General features: G+C 34.4%; 1 protein-coding gene across 1 annotated transcript in view; it reads right to left on the bottom strand.

Moving 5' to 3' along the window:
- Positions 1-223: 223 nt before the first annotated feature.
- HECTD2 (HECT domain E3 ubiquitin protein ligase 2) overlaps positions 224-18,898 on the bottom strand; it is a 37,249-nt gene continuing 18,574 nt past the window's right edge. Inside the window, exons 10-21 of the mRNA XM_027648064.1 lie at positions 18,052-18,175; positions 15,771-15,867; positions 14,769-14,876; positions 12,802-12,934; positions 9,845-9,933; positions 8,878-9,036; positions 8,360-8,434; positions 7,382-7,469; positions 7,027-7,133; positions 5,738-5,853; positions 4,964-5,107; positions 224-2,772 (exon numbers count right to left, since the gene is read on the bottom strand). Of these exons, the coding sequence (XP_027503865.1) occupies positions 2,652-2,772; positions 4,964-5,107; positions 5,738-5,853; positions 7,027-7,133; positions 7,382-7,469; positions 8,360-8,434; positions 8,878-9,036; positions 9,845-9,933; positions 12,802-12,934; positions 14,769-14,876; positions 15,771-15,867; positions 18,052-18,175 (1,361 nt within the window). The 3' untranslated portion in view covers positions 224-2,651. The remainder of the gene's footprint in view (positions 2,773-4,963; positions 5,108-5,737; positions 5,854-7,026; positions 7,134-7,381; positions 7,470-8,359; positions 8,435-8,877; positions 9,037-9,844; positions 9,934-12,801; positions 12,935-14,768; positions 14,877-15,770; positions 15,868-18,051; positions 18,176-18,898) is intronic.

Raw genomic sequence — 18,898 nt, 5'->3', positions numbered from 1 at the left:
CACTAGAACACCTGTAATTTTGAGTATAATTATGAAATATAATTCTTGGTGCGTGTCTGGTAGTTGAAACTTAGTCTCTTTTCAGTGAGTCATGCAATGTTTTAGCCAAACTGTTACTGTTAAGAAAATTTTTTAAAAGAAAAATAAACCAAAAGCAGAAAAGTTGATAATAATCTTAAACCCATTATGATCAGTTTTGGAAATCTGAAATTAAACAAGTGAGGCCAAAAATTGAAATATTTGATTTAATGACTGCACAGTTTTAATACATAAAAATAGATACTTAGTAATGAACAAGTTTATACAACCAGACTTCTTTTGCATGGTACAAAACAATAATGGAAATAAAAAAAGATTTGCTGGACTACAGGGCAAGACAAAAGAACAGTAAAACATCGTTGAAGAAAAGTTTTAAAATTATCTGAGTCTTATTTCATAAATACAGTGCAATGCTTTCATTTAACAAATACAAAATTTACTATTTAATCTATCAACATCAGGAAATATATAAAATGTCTTTGAATGACAATCTTATTTAAAAACTGATGCAAATACAATAGCATTTTTAGAATTCTGAGGTAATATTACACATTAAATAAAAAAAAAGTTCCAATAAATAAAACTAAACTGAAGGCAAAGTGCAATTCAGTGAAAATGAGAAGATAAAGCTTTTATTTTAACAATAATAGATAAATAGTTACTAAAAGTGGGCTTGAGCCATAAAAAAATATTTTGGCTAATTTGCCATGTTTTCAGATAAACTGTATAGCTCTTTATTCATAAGCCAACCTTTCATGAATCCAATTCTACAGAGAGGGGAAGGGGGGCAGTGTTTATTTCCAGATTTCTTTACAACCATATTCAGCTATTAGAAATTTAACATTGCTTGAAGCTGTCTAGTTCATTCAGTGCAATGGTGAAAGTTTCATTTATTTCTTAGCATCTGAAATCCCGTAAGTTAAAATTTATTTTAAAATCTCCATTTGGGAGAAACAATGTAAAATGCAGAATTTTTCAGTGCTGCTTTTAACACTCTCTGTGCTAACCCAGTTTAGTTCTCTGCTAAAGTCAACAAAAATTTTACTACTGGTTTCAAGGACAGCACAAAGAATACATTGCCAAATATTCTAAAATATCCTAATATTTATCTCTGCTTTAATAAAACAGTAAAATCACCAGTAACTCATAAAGATATAGAATAAAACCAAATTTACACTTCGCTATTGAAGAATATCCACAACAGCTTTGAAACTATGAATTAGACAGATTAATTTGTTCATAATTTGTTAATCTGTTGATTATATGTAAATAATACAAAGAGAGAAAAGAAGACTAATATAATATCTGAGCACAGACACTACAAGATATTTAATCATCCATGCCCCAGCAGAAGTCAATGGGGAAAGCTGACAAATTAGATGTCAAAGTGTCTTGAATGATCTGGGCCTCATTCAGCTGCAAGAAAAATCTATAGAACACACAGTAGCTATTCATATTTAAAAATACTATACTGCATGCTAATAAATTCTTTCCATTTAATGAATAAAACCCAGACTTACAATTACATCAGTATTTTAGAACCATTTATTTCCCAGCTCCTAATTTGATAACTCAGAGCAGACATACCAATTATTCATTTCATGTAGTTTGTGCAGTGAAAAACACAAAACATTGTCTTTAAATGCTGGTCTTCAAGTTAATGAAAGCTTCAACATTCTTCTGAAATGTTGTTGTATTCACTTTTGTCACATCTTACTTAAGACTTTCAACAGAGTTGCTAAAAAAATGTTAGCATGATACACTATATCAGTTTGCCATGAACTGTGGATTTAATCCTCTTCCTGAAAGCATTTCACCATATGTGGAATTTGTTTTAAATATCTAGTTTTGTTTACTATAATGCTACAGTAGATCTGGTTATTTTGCTGTAAAGAATGAACATACAAGTTCCTTAATACCTGTAGCTTGAACTTGAATCCCCCCAAGCTGAAAAAATACCTTTTAACACTCTTGTACAATCAAGTGTAAAAACTGAATATAGAACCTTTAAAACCTCTTATTCATAAAAAATAATTTTTAGCAGTAAATGGCACTATCAAAACCCTATTTCTTCACAGGCAGTTATTTACATACTTCTTAGACAACTGGTTTCACTAAGAAGGAAAACCAGAATAATAAAACTACATACATTTTATAAAGACTAAAATTCATATTTGCCTTTGTGAAAAAATGGCTACATGCTGATGTTGTATATTTCTCTATTATTAATGTTAATTGAAAACATTCTACCACTGGGATTAACTAATAAAGAAATGTTCTGTATATTATCTCCCAGTGGGAAACCTTGATGTAAAGGAATTATGATTAATGATAAAGTGCTATCAAGAAAAAACTAAAACTTAGAAATTGCCTAAGCTAGGTTTTGTTTATCAAAGAGACAAGCTTTTTGTACAAAGAAAGCTACCTTCTGTGACAAAGCAAGCAGTAAATGTATTGCCATTCAGGGGAAAACATACACTTCACATTTAATTAAAAAAAAAAATAATCTAAGTGAGATAAAACTGGTATCAAGAGACATAATGAAAAGCTTAAAGGCACAATCAGAAGAGAGTGAATGCTACATAAAAATGCTGTTCTTTGATTATTAAACGTTATTCTAGACCAAACCCCTCTGCATTTGAAATTCCAATGATCAGCTTTTGCTTCAGTTCCTTCTTGTTCTTGTAAGGAGGGAGGCAAAGCTGGTTGAAGCAGGTATGTGCCACAGGTAACCTAAAATAATTTCAAAAATACCCAACAAAACACACTTAATAATAATGCAATAGAAGCAGAACACTGCCAACTGCCTACACATTTTCAGTTAAACATTACTTAAGTAAGAAACCCGGTAAAAGAAACATTTATCCTAATGTTGGTTCAAGTTCTGCTGAATGCAAATAACACCACTATTGGTCATAAGCACCTCGGGTGAATCTGTTTGCCTGCAACTCCCTCTCTTTATTTTTTTGTTAAGTTGGAAACATCTCCTTCCAGATTTTGGAAACTCCAGGTACCACATATTGTCTCTGAACACAAAATGTGGGTATAGTCAGAATGCACAACGTGAAGGAAGGTGGGTCCTGCAGTAGGTATAGATAAACCTGGATGAACCACAGTTATGTGAGGATACAGAACTCAAGGTCAGCCAGGTAGAACACATCCTTACAGACATCCCTCAGCCAACTGAAATGCTGGACACTTTCAGCTGCAAGTTTCTTCTGAGAGAGAGTTTGAATACATGTATTGCAGATACTAAGGAATGCCTGACTGAAACACTGGAAACTCTGCTTCTCACTAGAACAGATTAGTTTGATGAGCCTCAGCTAAAAACAAGCCAGGGATCTTGTCCTTTAAATTTTCAAGTGACAAGCAGGACAGCACTGAGGGTATGGCCTGGTCCTACAACTGATTACTTGAGGGGAGAGAGGAGAAAGACAATGAGCTGAAGCTCCCCCTAATACTTGGAAAACACACTGAAAAATTTCTAAAACTTGGACACTTACAAGTTAAACTTTATTATGTGGCTCAAAAGCTCTCTAGTTCTCTTTTCATTTAATCCCTCAGTGTTTTGAAGGGCATATGATCATTGGTAAACCTCCTGGAAAGGGGGTTGAACTCCCTAGATGTGAAAACTCAAGCTACTTTCCCCTCCCTGCCCTTTAAAGGATTAGCAAAGATCTGTCAATCAGATTGGAGTTACATGCTTCAGAATTTGGAAAGTTGAGAAACTTTCACTAATTTGCCAATTCTTATTGCTATTATATTCTTTGATCCTATTGTGTGAGCAACATATCTCCATTCATCCCTGTGCAGGCAGTCTGACAGCAACAATTCTCTTGCAAAACAAATCTACATCAGTTTAAAATGCACACTATTTCAAAATCCATTTTCTCATTTCTAAGAAAAATAACAATTTACAGAAGGAACATAAACAGAGATTCAATGTTGACTGATTTTTCTTCATTTTTCCTCAGATGCTCATGCTCCTTTAACATCATTGGAACCAGCATTAGAAATATCTCGGTAACAAGATAAATTGAAATTAAAAACAAAACCAAAGTTCATTTTGTTTATGCATTTAGTTCGGCTCTCCATGGAAAACCCCCAAAAAATTTTACTTTGAAACTATAATTCTATTTAAGTATTTTGATTACCCTAAATGTCTGAGAAATCTAGATAAAGTCAGTAATTACTGCTTATCAGTAAGTTTCAGAGCAGCAAGTTTTTCTATACAGCTTTCCAAATTACTTAAACTGACTTTTCCAGTCCTGAGAACGAAAATACTAGCTAGAAAGTGTGTAGAATGTCTCAAGTCAATTCAATACAAAATAAAACACTACCAGAAACATAAGAACTTGGCATGAACAATTTAATCCTCACAATGAAATTGCAAGACTGCTTTGTTCTGATATCTTCTGAGCAACTTCTGTATCAGCCATACCCCAGAGGCCCTAAAGGAATGCTACATCTTTGCAGCCATACATGTTAAAATTCTTATTTAGACTGTCAAGAGAAAATGCAAGCATTTTCTGCAGGTGCAAGGGCTGCTATAAATAATGCCATAAAATTCAAAGAATTCAGTAAAAATAATGGTGATTCAAGTATATTTTCATTTGTTCAGCTGTCATATAAGAATGATTAAATGAATAATTTATTTGAGTTGAAAACATGAATGGGATCTCTATAAATAAAGAATTACAGGCCTCGAATATAAACATTGACTGAGAAACAATTTTATGTTAGATAGTCACCTGCAAAATTTATGCAATCAATAAATGGGTATTTTGAAGACAAACTAAAGGATTCCATGAAGTTTCTTCTTGTATATTTGTTTGCTCTTCTTTAAAAAGACATTCAAGAGCAATAAGGTCTCTTGGGAAACACTGTAATGAAAAAAATTTAAAAATCCAAAAATACTACTTACCAATTTGTGGATGTTTCACTCTTTGAAATCTTGAAATTCAAATCGGCCATTCCTCCCACAGGTACCCTATCACTTCCTGTTGCAAAATGTAGCAGCTTCTTTTGAAGGTCAAGAGAAAATCCAAGTACTACATCCCAGAAGTATCTATGCTCAGGGCAGAGAGAGAAGAAAATGTTGCAAGATGAAATATCATGACAAAACAGTATGAAGATAATAATACAACCACAAGTACTACATGATGAATGTCACTTACTGAGAATTTAATTAATGTAATATATATAGGACATCACTAGTATCCCAATACACAAGGTTAAATTCCTAGGGAATTGATAAGTACAATGTTTTATTAATTTTGGAATTATGTCTTGCCAAATGACACCCTAACCCACCTTCCAAAGATAAATGCTTTCCACTCACTAATATAAATGTCCTTAGTATCAAAGAGAATTGGAAAAAAAAGACTATTTTTAGAAGACAGGATAATAAAAATAAAGACTCAGATTTCTTATGGAGGATTTGAAGCTATTCTTTTTAAACTATCTCCACTTCCATCTAGTCAGAACCTTTTAAGGATATTCAGCAACACACACCATTAAGGACCCAACTCTTCCTACCTAGGATAATTTAATAAGCATCTTTGTCTTATTTGGAAATAGGTTTTTATTCAATCATTCTCAGATTATCCTTGAAGAGATTTTGGTGAAATACTGGTGAAAGGTTAAAATTTTATGATGTTTTCAAACTCAGTATTTAGAATAAAAAACACAAGCCTACCGTATAGTAAGATCAGTTTTTTGGTAGCCCTCGTACTGGGTACTTCGCTGTAAAGCAGACATGTCCAGTTCAGGGCTGCCACAAACAAGAATTTCAACCTCTTCTGGACGAAGCAGCTGCCAGAAATCAAGGATAAAAGATATTTTTTTTTTTTTAGATGAGAAATTATGCTACTATATTAAGATTAAATTTTTATTTTGTCATTATAGAAAAATTAACAGAATATCATTCAGTATAAGTCTCTGACTTGGATATATACTGATTATAGAAAAATTAATCCCTCAGCACTTTGAACAATCTCTTACTATTGCAGGTAGTAAAAAGCAAATTACCGGATAAGACAATATTCTAGCATATTTCCTTTGTACCTCACCTCTTTTTCATTCTTACATTTATTACATTGACTTGCCTGCCACCTGTTTAGATTACAAATGTGTCAGGAAGAAAATTAAGTTTTTATGGATGAAATTCTGAGGGAGGGTCTTGATGTCAATTTTGGTTACAATTTCAATTTAATTTACACTGACCAGTCCCAGTGGAGGTAGCTGACAAAATTTGGCACTTAATTGTACCCACTGCTGTGCAAAGCAAGTACTTATGACAATAAACCACTAAACTTGCACATGCAGAATCTACTTATTCATTTACTACAATATTACAATATTGCATGGCAGTATGTCATGGCATTTCAATGGATTCTCATTCTCCTTCCAGAACCTTCCCTGCAGTCAGTCACATCTCGCCTTGCTGCAAGCGTCATAGTTCACTAATTTCACAGGCACTGAGAAAATCTCATGTAAATTGCAACTGCCTCTTCTTTCTCAGTGCAGAAGGGATGATGTAAATGACAAAGTCATTCCAACAGCCAAACAGGACTGAAGAGAGAAGAATGTTTAATCTCAACCTCACTGAGTGTTCTTCCTGGAAAAAGTAAGATGTTTTCAGAGGAGTCACTCAGGAGCACACAGACATAGTTGCTCTGCAGTTCATAACTGTAGGGAATACAGAGAAACCTCAAACATTCACAAGAGAGCCTGTGAAGCATCTGTGAATGCGTACTGATAAATAAAGCTCTTCAGGTTAGGTTTATCTGTTTGCAATGGAACACTGCAGAGAACAGTTGATTACCTGCTTAATTTTTTCTACATATGTTGGCTTAATCAAGCCTATGGATTAATCAATGTTCTTTACAAATCTTAAAATTAACCAGCACAATTTGTTTAATTTAGATAAGTCATTGTCAAACACTTAAAGCAGAAGTGAAGAGTTGTGTTTCACTCTATTCTTACCAGTAATGCATATGAAGCACAGACACTATGAAATCCATAATAAAAAGCTGAAAATTGTTTGTAGATCGATTTGTTGAGAAGAAAATCAACATAGAGCTGCACATATTCTAAAAAAGAAAAAAACATTTTATTTTGTTACATTACAATAATTTTAATCAGTTATTTGTTCTGCTCTCCTGAACTGTAGTGAATTATGAAAAATGAAGGCATTTCATTTTAGATACCATTAAATTGGTAGGCATACTAGAAAGGACTACAGTAATTTCATTTTCACACTGTTAACGAAAACCTAGGCTTACAGGAATGAAAAAACTTTAATCTGCCAAATACGTGTAATTAATATATATTGAGGTACCTTTCCTATTCTGATTTGTGACTGGAATTTTATCTCCATTTGGCTTTAAGTTGTAAGATTTTATAACACCAAATTCTTCCTGAAAAACCTAAAGAAAAAGAGGAGTCAAGGTCAGTACTGGAAAATACATTCATATTCTCATAAATTATAGATCTGGTATTTATTATGCCATATATTTCCCCCGTCTCTCTCTTTACCATATGCTGTAATTCTGAGGGTTATTGGGTTTTTAGAAGTTAAAAATTACAATTTTCAACAAATTGCTCAAGAAATCAGTATCTGAAGCAAAAAAATTGAGCCTCTTACACATGTCAAACTGACCTGCAGGCTCTGGAGGCACAGAGTTTTTCATACAAAAGAACAATCTAGGAATAGCACATACAATTAAGAAGGTATTTGTTCTGCTGTAGCTTACCTAGGAACTAAAAAGTACCAACCTGAAATTTTATTAACTGGTATGTGTTCTAAAGCAATGAATAAATGAAAAAGACTTCGTTGACTGAAGCAGCAGTTAAGACATAAAGGTCAGGCAAAACTCTCACAACTTGAACAAGCTATTGCTGAAGTGAGATTTCCTGGACAGAGCGTCTTAAGGAAGCAAGGAAGCTCTGACTAGCTTCTGGGTTAGACACAAAAGGGATTGTCTTGCAGCCAGATGAATTCTGCAAGCCAGGGCACTGATTGCAAGGTGATGGTGTCAGAGAAAGAGCTGGAAATGCCCCAGCAGCTGGCTATGTGACCATAGCAGTTAGCACTTGGAGGTACCTACACTGTCAGGGAACAACAGCTTAAAGCCCCATCACAGAGTCAGCCTCTGTATGCCCAGAGGCCCCAGGACAGTACTGGTCTTGAAACCTGTGCAGTTATATTACAAACAATCAGCAATTACACCATAGAAGGTCACTCCATTGCCATTTTAACATCAGTAAAAATTACTGAACAAGTCTGAGAATCATTTACAGTTGTGTATTTAATGACCTGAAAGGTTGAGTAAAAATCCTCTTCGACATTGCCTTCATAGGACAGAAGTTCATTTAGTCCGTGGGCCAATTCCTACAATAGGAGTAAGAACTCTTTAGTGAATCTACAAAACTAAGTGATGCACTCTGCAAGGACGTGCCAGAAGCATTACTTTACACAGAAAGTATGCTGGAAAAAGCTGTATATTTAAAATGCATGCACAGAGAAAAACTCACTGCTTAATTAATATGTGTATTTTTATTTCAGTATAAACTGTCACAATTTTATTCCTACTACGGAAAATGTGTATCAGAAAAATCATATCAGATTTTGGTATTCTAACTTCAAGTAATAGAAAAATACTGCTATGCTAGAAAACATGGAGATTTTCTGTTTTCAGCAGAAGAAAAGGAGACTTTGTCAGCTTGTACTGAAAAAAAAAGCTGTTCTCAAACAGTTTATAACTCAAGCATTAAATATAAACAAATCAAGTTTTAAATCAGTTATTTAGCTTCTTAAAAACCCATAATACTTACAGGCATAATCTGAAACAGGTCATCTAATGTGACATCACAGATGCCTACAAGCGTGTTATGATCACAGGGAACAATGGGAGGACTCAATAATTTCTTGTAACAGCAAGGTGGGAAACGAATATCCAAGGCTATGCTATTATATACAGCAAGTCCCATAAGCTATATATGTCAAATGTTAAGGGCAAAATTAACATAGCCTTATTATAGTTAGTATTTTAGTAACTTAGAAAAAATATTTTAAGATTTTATTCAGCATACTCTAATGCATGCTCCACAAACAGAAGGAATGGAAATGATTTAATTTTTTCTGGACTGACAGTTTCAAATGCAGTTTTGCATTACAATTAAGTAGTGGTTAAAATGGTCATATGATGCACATTGACAGAACACTTGACAATCTTCTTCATAATATCCTATACAAGTATTTCTACAATAAATTGTTTCAAAGTATTGCTATTAAAAAAAAAAAGAGAACTGTATACATATATATTTTCAATCCACAATAAGTTCTACTGAGAGCTCAATATATCAACGTTTCTTTTAAATAAATCTAAACATATAAAACCAAACCTCCACTGGCAAAGTGCAAAAAGCCACATACTGATCAACAGGGACCAATTGACCATCAATGAAGCATTAATGCATACAGGTGCATTGATGTTTACTGAATGAAACTCAGAGGTTTAAGTACATTAAAAATTACAACTTATATACAAAAAAAGGTTGCATGTTTATTCTTGATTCTAGTATTTTCTGACTGTAAAATGTATGATGTACCCACACACCATCATTTTCTTCCTATTTTTAGTTCACTTGCTAGAATGACATTCAAAAAAATTCATTAAAAATGGAGCACAGTTGCATATACAACCTCTGAAGGAGCTTTAGCCAGTGCCTTATTTCGCCCCCGTGCCAGCTCATGGGATGGCTCGTGGTTCAGCACCGTCTAGTGGACATGAAAGGATACAGCTCCAACCAGTCGGAATTCAGAGTAGTTATCGCATTTAAAGCTGCTGAACCAATGGCAGTGTGAGTCCTTGTGGTAGGTGAACATGCCTGCAGAACAGCAACATGACCTTTACAAAGCCTGAACTTCAACAAAGCCTCATCTTTGTTACACATGCACCCTTAGAAGTGCTCCTTGGTGTGCCCATATCTCCATGCTTGTTCTCAGCCCCCTCATCCCACCTGTGGCAGGAGTCTGCAGGCAGGTGCTTGGGAAGGACCAGCAAGGGCAGTGCCAAGCCTGAAGCAGGCTCAAGCCCACCAGCCCTGTTGGGTGCTGGTGCAACATGTTCCTCAGGGCCTCTAGTTGTGGATATTCTGCACTGTCTCTGTACAATCTGTTTCTTCACTGTACTTCAGCATCTGAACATTAAACAGTCTAACCAAATATTTTCTTACTGCAATGTAAAATCATTTATTTCTTCCTTTCTTCCTAGGTCAATAACAGATACAATCTTTAGAAATGCTGGCATGAATCCCATAATACAAATACCATAAGCTTTACCTTCTTAGAATAGAAATCCATAAAATGTTTATGTTATACACACATATTAGCAGTAAAGGGGTTAGTTTCACATTTGCTGCCAAAAAATTTTATCAGAGAAGTTGAAAAAGTTACTCATGGGTCTAAATGACAAGCTAGATCCTACTGAAATCATGAGTATAGACAAGTTTGACTGCTATTTGCATCAGATATGGAACATTCTGTTTTAAAGAGTGACAGAACATAAAAACCTACATAATGAAAGCAGATAACAGCTTCAAGATGCCTAAGAAGTATTGCTCAGAGAAGCAAGACATACTCTAGATAAGTGTGCACTAACAGTGAAATTAACTTCAGCAATGCTGAATTAAACTGGATGAAACATGATGACTGGTTTTAATTTGTTGCGATTAAATGGGCCAACAGTTCATGATTGTTTCCACAGCCTGTACAAACCAAAGCACTGAGTAGTTCTAAGGACATCTTGTATGCAACAGCTCACTGCAATCTATGTTTGAAGATATAGTTGGTGAAAAATAATATTTAAATAAAAAGAAAAATCAAAGTCATTTTGATTAAAAAAAAGAATGAAAATCCAACTTGTTTCAGGGACATCTAGTTCTTATGATAAATTATAGGCAAAATCTGCATTCATGTTTTTCCTCCCTACTCTCCTGAACAATTTATCTTTTGAATTTTAGCTCAAAAAGGTGCTCATCACAAAAGGTTCAGATAGTTCTTTCACCAGAAGCGACAGAACAGTTGCATGTAAGCCAGAGTAAAGTTCACATACTAAAACACAGCAGGGATGCAGGAACAAAATAGGTTTCAAATCCCACTTATTAATTGTCCACAGCAAGATGAACAAAGCATTGCAAAATGCATAGGAGGGCAGACAGCTGAGTTAATTACGAGTTTCTAAATTCCACGAGTTAAATCTGCAGGATTAGTTAACCTGCAAAGGGTAAGAACAGTGATGTTTTCCCTTCTAAGCTTCTGACATACATTAATTGCAACTTAAACATTAAAGACAGCAGAGGATACCATCCCTTTCGAAGGGACATTAATATTTCTGAACTCCTCCCACATTTGGCTGACAGTCATAACAATGAAAGAATTTACACTTTAAAGCAAGGAACCCTGCCAGAGATGGTGAAAAAATAAACTACTCTGAATGTTTCCAAACGCATCAGTTACCAAGCTCTGCTGACAACACTTTTACTAACAGAACTGTCAAAGTTACAGAACACTTTCTCCAGGATAAATTGTTTCCTATTAAGGCTGTTATCATGACTGTAATGTCTCCACACAGACTCCTTTTTACTACAAAAAGGGCTACAGGCAAATAATGATCTCAGCAGATTTGAGGACATATTTATGACTTAAAATTCTGTACCTTTAGAAGGAGTTCTATAAACAACAAAGGACCACGGATTTAAGGGATATGAACACTCCCAGACAAAGGTAGACAAGCTCTTGCATTCTACCAATGACTATCAGGTGTTAGACTCAAGTCCCTGGAAATCAATGTTTCTAATTTAAAAGCCAGCCTGGAAACAATTTAACCCATTAAATCAGCAGTAATGTATACATGCCCAGTTTAGGAAAGCCGATTCATTTAACAAATATTAGAGTGGGGAATAAAACCCACCCAGATTCCTCTCTGTATACAATAAAAACCAAGTAGATTGGACTGCCTGTTTATGACTGCTCATTCATGTCTTACAATCTCCTATTTGCTCAAAAAATCTTGGTTTTTGTTTTGGGCATGCAAATTTCATTATGGGTTCACAGGTCCTGGCAGCAGCAGAGGCAGGCTATTTCATTCAGGCTCACACCTGCCCACACTGTCTCTGCACTGACTGGACCTGTCTTTCCTGAGATTATCCCAGACCACAAAAGAATACTGGCCACACAAATACCACAAAGAGAATATACGATGGCAAAGATTCAAGTAAGACATAACCTCTGCCCATCCTAGTCACAGAAACAGTGTTAGAACATGCAGATATTCTCAGTGCTACCAACAGAAACATTGATGGGAGATTGGGGTCGGCAGTTTGCTAGAACTGAGCACAGTAACAGCATCCAATGTAGCTACTTACAAAACCCAGGAAAACTCCCCAAACCAGCAATATGAAGACAACTGAGGGCAGTGTAAAAAGAGAAAATGCAGGATGAGAGGAAAGAGTCAAGGATGGTAGATGATAAACTAATACATTTGGCCTTATCTCCACCTGAATATTCGCTACAGCATTGCACTGTCTTAGGCTGAGATAATTTCCTTCATAGCAGCTAGTACAAAGCTATGTTTTGGATTGGTGCTGAAACCAGTGTTTATAATAAAAAAACTTTTTCATTATGCCTGGAGCAGTGTTTACACAGAGTCCAAACAAAATTTCACACTGTACTTGAGAACATTTACTACGACTCACCATAATCTGGGTGAAAAATCTGGCGAATCAGCAGAAGAAACCATTCTTTTGTCAGGCCACCCATATCAAGACCAGCTTCTCCTACAAATGTGACTTTTAACTTCTTTTTCAGATCTGCCCTCTTCCTTGCTAGCTATTGCAAAACAGGTAGGGAAGAAGAAAAATGAGATTTAACATATTATCACTACCTCTAACCATAGAGAACACACCTCTGTATCTAAGATCTTGCATTGCTTAAACTATTAATTTGCAGAATGTTCTACTAATAGGTCAAAACTATGTTAAAACAATGACTGAATTACAGAAACAAGACAATTATGACTACTTGACATCATCAACTACTTTGTACATAGTGTCACTCTCCAGGCTTGAAAAGAAGCTGGCTGGTGTACAAACAGACTTAATGAAATACTACATACAATGAATTGATTCTGTATGGAATATTTTGGACCTATAAAATTTTGTACCTTTTACAGAAGACATTCTACCAGGAAGAAATGAGAAATTAAGAAAATAATTCGACATAATTTGGAAATATTTAGAAATAAGGAGGTAAGCTAAAACTTTCAATATCTGAACACCATTCAGTTCAGCATAAGATACCTGCCAGCATGTATCAGTTGCTTTTTACAACTCTTTTTTAGACAATGGTAAAAGCTCATTTCATTGCTTTGTCCTAAGAGACAGCATTTCATCCAGGGGTGCAAAAAACCTGCTAAGAATTAGATTACGGCCTTTCATAATTAACAGTGATCTTTCAGATCAAGTCCCTATACAATTTTTTTTTAAATCATTAACTACTGGTCAGCTCCAGAGAAAGTTTTTAAATCAGTCAGGAAGATGCATGTACCAAAATAATTTCCATGTTATTAGCTGCTCAAGTAAATTTCTGTTGCACACATTTTATAACTACAGGTATGTTATTTGAAACAAGCTATTTATTAGAAGTGATCTTCCTTTCCAAATTATTTTTAAAAATCTGAAATACAAATAAGACATCTTCCCCCTCCACCTGCCACTCCCCATACTTTTCAGAATATGAATAATATAATACATTCTTATTCATCTCTGAAATGGGCAGGAAAAAACAATAAAAATAAATAGGAGAACATTTTGACTGTCAGAACTTTTGAAGTTGCTCTTGGTTATATTAGTGTGATGCCTGAGAGAAAGCAGTATTACCACTCATATTACCACTCATATTTCTTACGTCTTAGGAGACAAGGCCAAAATAGACAGGCTTTAATATAGGAAAATAAAGTTTAAACTTACATTTTCTGACATGAGTAATCAGAATTTATTGATCTTGTTTTCACTACTTGGACTTATTTTTCAATATGATCAGGCCATTCTCAGTGCCAAATAGGGAACTAGATTTCATTAAATAACGTTAACTATCAAGATTCAGAGGATACTGAAGAATTGCCTACTTTAATGGACACATCTGTTTCATTTCTAAAAAAGGAAAAATTACATTCAAGAATGTGAAGAATTTGTTAAAAGAATTTAAGAAAAAAAAGCCCAAAATAATTCTTATAAGATGGAGAAGTTAGCAAAGGAAAAGAACAAAAATATTCTGGGAATTAGAACAGAACAAACTCATTAGGGATTAGTCACTTACTATTCATGCTCCTATCATGGACTGAAGTCCTACATACCCTGCTAATTATGCACTGTATTTTTAAAACAAAAATTGCAAACACAAAAAAATACCACATGCAAGCATGTATGTTCATTATGGGCTTATCCATGGAGCAGTATGAGCACAGAAAATGAATTTCAGAATGTCTAACACAATCTATTCTGCAGCACTGCAATTGTGACAGTAATTAAGTTCTTTTTATTTAGTATTATGCAGTTATAGTCCCAATCTCTTTGTGCAGAAAGATTTAAATACGAATTATCAAACTGAAATTTAAGTTCAATAGCTATTCTGCAGCAACACACCATTTACGATTTTTTGTTACCTCATCAAGTGAATCACTAACAAGGTGTGTCCTCCTCACTTTCACGTTTAGGAATAACATATTCATGTCAGGTTTCTGTCGGCGGGAGACTTTATCCACAAGGCTTTGCTATTTGAATGAAAAAGAAACATCATACATGCAGTATCCTCATTTAAAAAACCCAAGTGCCACACTTATTAAATGTAAGAAGTTCTCAGTATCTTGCATTAAAGACAGTTCCCTAACATCATATCTGCTTCAGTATCATCTAAGAGATGAAGAGCAATTTCTTTCCTACTGCAGATAGCATTTTCCCTATATTTGAACTAACTTATCAGGAGGTTTAACAAGAAAGTGGCAATTGTGCAGCAACTTTTTCAACCTTCCAAACTGTTGAAAATATAGATTCTGGAAATGGTTTGTGCTTTAATCAGCTATTCACAAGGCGCATCCAGCAAGACAAGAATGGATACGTGGTGGTTCTGCTACATAGAGCACTGAGGAAAAGAGCTTCACCTAGCACCTGCAGAAAATTAACACTGAAGGAGGCAGACAATGCCTCTTTCAAAACAGAAGAGGCTGCCCAGAAGCAGTACCTCTTCCATGACTTGAAAGTATACAGCTGAATCTTGGTCTTCCGTGACAACATATCTTCACAGGATAAAACAGGAAACAGTCTAAAATTCTCATAGAATTAATCTTCCTTACTTATCTTGTTAACACAGCATGCTAGCACATGCCGGTTTCTCAAAAGAGGAAAAGAATAAGTAAATTACTATAACTTTCTCCACAACACTGGTATATATAAGCATCCTGAAATTAAGCACATAAAAATAAAAAAATGAAATAACTAAAAAATCCAGCGTGGACATTTGTAGACTAGTCATAGTAAAATAGCTTAAGTTCTTTTTTGGAGTAGTCTGAAATACTAGAAGTTGTAATGACAGGTTGTGTGTAATACCAATCTAAAAAAATTTACTAAAATACCAAGGCACAAGACACGAACATTTATCGCTGACTTACCCGTGCAATACTTATCATCTGTTGTTCAGAGTCCCTTTGAATAATAACTTTTTTTGCTGCTATAGAAATAATAAATGGGTATTGACAGAAAGAAAACCTAGCAACAAGAGAAAAGAATATAAAATATTTCCTTTTTAGCATATAGCATATTGTTTTTAAGAATACAGGAGTGAATTATTACATTACCATTCAGTAACTACCTTCCCTCCACTGACAGTAATTTGCAAATAGCTGCTGGGGGTTTTTGTGTTGCATATATAGATACTCAATTTAGCAGAACAAACTGTAACTTGTATTTACTGCTAGAAACTGTAATAATGCTTATCCTAAATAAAAATAATTTTTAATTGTTTATTATTAACATCAACAGACCTACTAAAAACAGTCATCATCTGCTTTAAATACCAAAATTTTAATTACTACATTGAATTAAAGCAAACAACATCTTCTTATTAAATAAAAGAAAAACATCTCTCTCAGTGCAGCATTCTTATGTACAGAACTCATTTTCAAAGGAACTGGTTTTCCACAGGCCCTTCAGATTTATCCTGGGGTTACATGTGTTTAGGACTTCTGAAATACCAGATCACAGCCACATTCCACTGCAATCAGATAATAAAAATGATTTTGAAAAACTTCAGAATTCATCATGTAAAAGATTTTTAAATTACTGGTTATTTTGGTAAGTTTTTTTGTTTATTTAGCTCATACATCACCTAGCAGAAGTTCACATCAAAACAACCAGAGCCCACCTGGTCTCTTGTAAATCTTAATCCAAAATATTTTACCAAAGTGTGTTGACTTAGTTAAAAGAAGTATGGATTTCAAAACATTCCACATGGAAGGTAGTCGAGGACTTGCTCCTACTCGGCCTCTGTTGTCAGGTTGGGTTTTTTTTTTGTTTGGTTTTAAGTGGAACAACAAGGAGTCAAAAGATGTAAAATTGAAAAAAAAAAAGTCCATGCAACAAATTAACAGAATTATTTATACTTTAAGAATAATGCAGCGAGTCTTCACTTCAGCTACTCCAACAATTATGTGTCAAGTAAACTTTGTTTTGACATAATTCCCAGTGACCCAGCTAACTGAAAAGAACTGGAGCAGGTGGAAATCTCACAGCCCTTTTATAAGATAGGTTGTGGGTGCCAAAACAGCCAGATGGTTCCAATGGAAAAAAAAATATATCAAAAAATCATTTGAAGCTCAGCAGTATTCATATACCAGTGCTTTGACTGAGACTATGCAAAGCATACTGCACGCTTTGCTATCGTGTGTCATGGGGTTTGGAGCAATTGTTTCATTTATTTATTTGGGTTTTGTGTGGTTTGTTTCATTTGTTTGGTTTTTTACCTTCCCAAGCAGAGTATCAGGTATCAGACAGAAGTCTAACCCGAAATACTTGCTTTAGTGGAACAAATTATGGTCTCCAAGTTTTCCCCAACTGTTGCTAAAGGTAAGGAAAATTGCACACACAATAAACAAAAAGCTACATTTAGAGGGCTGACGTCTTAAATTAGCTTACTGAAAAGTCTCAAGACATGGGGAAATTTTAATTGATCTTGTGATTCAAGCTGTAAAGACTGAGTGATACACAGTGATATGCTGAAAAACACAGCTAGGCAAAAAACCATTTTTATTAAGAAAACATTAATAAGATTTTAAACTTCAGCAAAAAGATGAAATGTCTATTTCTCTGGATGACTCCAAATCATACGGCTGAGCTGCCTCTCACGAGAGGAGAAATACCTTTGCAAGCTTTGAGTCCAAAGATTTAACTTGTGTGTTTATTTTCAGGCAACAAAAATAGTGCAATTGATTTCACTGGAACAAACATGATTGGAGCCACATATATACATATAATTGCATACATTTTCATCATTAAGTGGTAAGTATGCACACATTATCACTGTCTACGAATGTACTGGAGGTTAAAATACGTTTGTAGTAAGACACAATTAGAAGTCTATGCTCATAATTAATAAAGTTATTTTATTATCATCTATATTTTGCATCTTTTCTCCACTTTGCAAAGACAGAATGAGATTTATTCCAGTCAATCTAACATCCATGCAGTAGGAAGTATAACAAGTAGTAGCTATGTTATGTTTGTCCAATAAAATACAGTATTTAATGTGGATATATATACACATAAATGGTATGTATACCATATACACACACAGAGAGTATATATATCTTCACTATATTTAATATAGATACACATAGCATAGATATAGTGCTTTGAAATACTACTTAAAAAGAAACAACCAGCTATTCCTCTTACCTGTGAGAATTCCCATAGCATTGCCAGTTATGATATTCTTCCATAAGATCAATATGATCAAGTGTAGAATTATAGAAATCCGTATATGAAATAATAGGAGGACTGATTAGACTATTTGCAGCATCTACAAAGAAAACATAATAGTCTTTTAAAACAGTGCCTGGATTCAGAGCACTCATTTCTCGGCATCATGAGCACCAGTGCAGTCGGAAACTTTAGGCTAAGTCTAAAATAATAGTAATAAACTAATACTAATAAACAAATAATTTAGCAACAGAACTTAGTTCAGTCTTAGCTACAGAATTACACTATAACATAACATGTTATGACAGCATATTAATTGCTGTAGAAAATAGTAAATCCTTAGGTCAGCCCACTTATGACAAGGGAACCTGTTTGACTCAAGCTCCCTTACTGACATACACTAAATTGAGGTTTCACAGATAAAGGACATTATGTTCTGCTGAAATTGATGAAAACGCAGTTTGTTAAATGAAAATGTTTAAGAAATGCACCTAATTTCAAATGTAGCTATGGCTAGAACATCTACATGCTTTCCAGTTAAAAATTACCTGTTTGTGCTGGATGCCTTTTGCAAAAGGCATGGAAAGGGAGGGGCATAAAACATAGTATGCAGAGATATACATATTTCCTCAGGGAACTACTATACCATCTGGATTCACCTGTACATAAATTAAGTACTCGACTAAATGAAGAGAACTAATTCACATTTAAGCTATCTCACTGTGCAACATTTATACAATGTCAAACAGCCAGTAAGTTTTCTCTATTTGCACTTCAACATAGTTTAATTTTGGTCAGTCAGACACAAAGTAGTGTCTTTTGA

The sequence above is a fragment of the Corapipo altera genome, unplaced genomic scaffold, assembly GCF_003945725.1.
Source record: "Corapipo altera isolate COAL_440 unplaced genomic scaffold, ASM394572v1 56, whole genome shotgun sequence".
NCBI classification, from domain to species: Eukaryota; Metazoa; Chordata; class Aves; order Passeriformes; family Pipridae; genus Corapipo; species Corapipo altera.
The sequence above is the reverse complement of the archived record's forward strand: the minus strand, read 5'-3'. Positions and strand labels throughout refer to the sequence as shown.